The sequence below is a fragment of the Macaca nemestrina genome, chromosome 12 (assembly GCF_043159975.1).
Source record: "Macaca nemestrina isolate mMacNem1 chromosome 12, mMacNem.hap1, whole genome shotgun sequence".
NCBI lineage: Eukaryota > Metazoa > Chordata > Mammalia > Primates > Cercopithecidae > Macaca > Macaca nemestrina.
In genome coordinates, this window is record NC_092136.1 from 119,175,995 (window position 1) to 119,177,566 (window position 1,572).

At 46.6% G+C, this 1,572-nt stretch overlaps 1 protein-coding gene across 1 annotated transcript; it reads right to left on the reverse strand.

Annotated features, from left to right (window-relative positions):
• Positions 1-538: 538 nt before the first annotated feature.
• Positions 539-1,192, reverse strand: LOC105476369 (large ribosomal subunit protein mL40). The gene has a single exon (XM_011732217.2). It carries the CDS (start codon positions 1,182-1,184, stop codon positions 609-611), a length of 576 nt encoding a protein of 191 aa, XP_011730519.2. The 5' UTR covers positions 1,185-1,192; the 3' UTR covers positions 539-608.
• Positions 1,193-1,572: the final 380 nt, after the last annotated feature.

Genomic DNA, 1,572 nt, shown 5'->3' on the forward strand with positions numbered 1-1,572 from the left:
GGACTACAGGCGCCCGCCCCTGCGCCCGGCTAATTTTTTCTATTTTTAGTAGAGACGGGGTTTCACCATGGTCTCGATCTCCTGACCTTGTGATCCGCCCACCTCGGCCTCCCAAAGTGCTGGGATTACAGGCGTGAGCCACCACGCCCGGCCTGTTTTTGTTTTTTTGGTAGTGATGGGGTTTTACCATGTTGCCCAGGCTGGTCTTGAGCTCCTGGGCTCAAGTGATTTGCCCGCCTCTGCCTCCCAAAATGCTGGGATTACAAGTGTGAGCCACAGTGCTCGGCCTTAAATAATTAATTAATTATTATTATTATTTTTTGAGATGGAGTCTCATTCTGTCACCCAGGCTAGAGGGCAATGGCACGATCTTGGCTTACTGTAATCTCTGCCTCCTGGTTTCAAGCGATTCTCCCACTTCGGCCTCCTGAGTAGCTGGGATTACAGGTAACCACCATCATGCCCAGCTACTTTCTGTATTTTTTTTTTTTTTCATTTTGATTAAACCAGTATTTATTAACAGCATGCCTGATTCTGCGGAAAGCAGACTTGAACCCTGGTCATTCCTACTCTCAGGGGCAGCATGTTAAGGATAGCAGCCTGCAAGTCTATCTCTTAAACTCCACTTGTGTGTACACCTTGGTGACGTCACTGTACTTGCCTTCAGGGGGCTGGTAGTTAGGGATCGGTGGTGTGTAACATGGCCCTTCCCTCTCAAAGGGGAACAGGTTGGGATCCCGCTTGATGGCCTCAGCATGGAGCTTCGGGGACTCGAGTCGCAGTTCCTCCAGAGCTTCCTGCTGGGCTTCTAGCATGGCCCTGATGGTGTCCCTCTCCATCTTATGCTCTTGCTGCTTGTACAAGGACCACTTCTTCAGAAGCAGAGCTCTCCTCTCAGTCTCCTCAAAGGTGGGCTCCACCTGAGGCCGCTGTCTTGCTTTATCCGAGAACTTTAGAGGGGTAATAAAATCTTCAATAGGAATTAGCTCTTGACTAGCCTTTTCCAGTTTTCGGATCCTTCTTTTCAAGCGCTCCTTTGCTGCTTGGTCTTTTTTAGGATCTACCTTCTTCTTCTTTCGAAGAGGTTCTGATCTCATGGGAATGAGTTCCCAGAAAGACAACAATGATGCTCGCTGGTGAGTATTTCTAATCTGCGTCTGCCAAGTTCCCAGAAGCCCACTCATCGGGCGCAGGGTTACTTTCTGTATTTTTGTAGAGAGGGGGTTTCACCATGTTGGCCAGGCTGGTCTTGAACTCCTGACCTTAGGTGATCCACCTGCCTCGGCCTCCCAAAGTTCTGGGATTACAGGCGCGAGCCACTGCGCCCGGCCAAAAAATTAATTTTAATATGGAGAAACTGCTCTGCTGAGGCCTTAGCAAATAAAATTATTACTAATATGTTAAGCAAGACTTAGATTCAGAAAGGAATCATAAATTTTGTATGTCATGTTCAAATATTTTAAGGAGGCTACATATAATAAATATTTGATCCCAGAAAATATTTGAAATATTTTTTTTTCTTCTTATTATTAGTTTTTTGAAACAAAGTCTCGCTCTGCCACCCATGCTGGA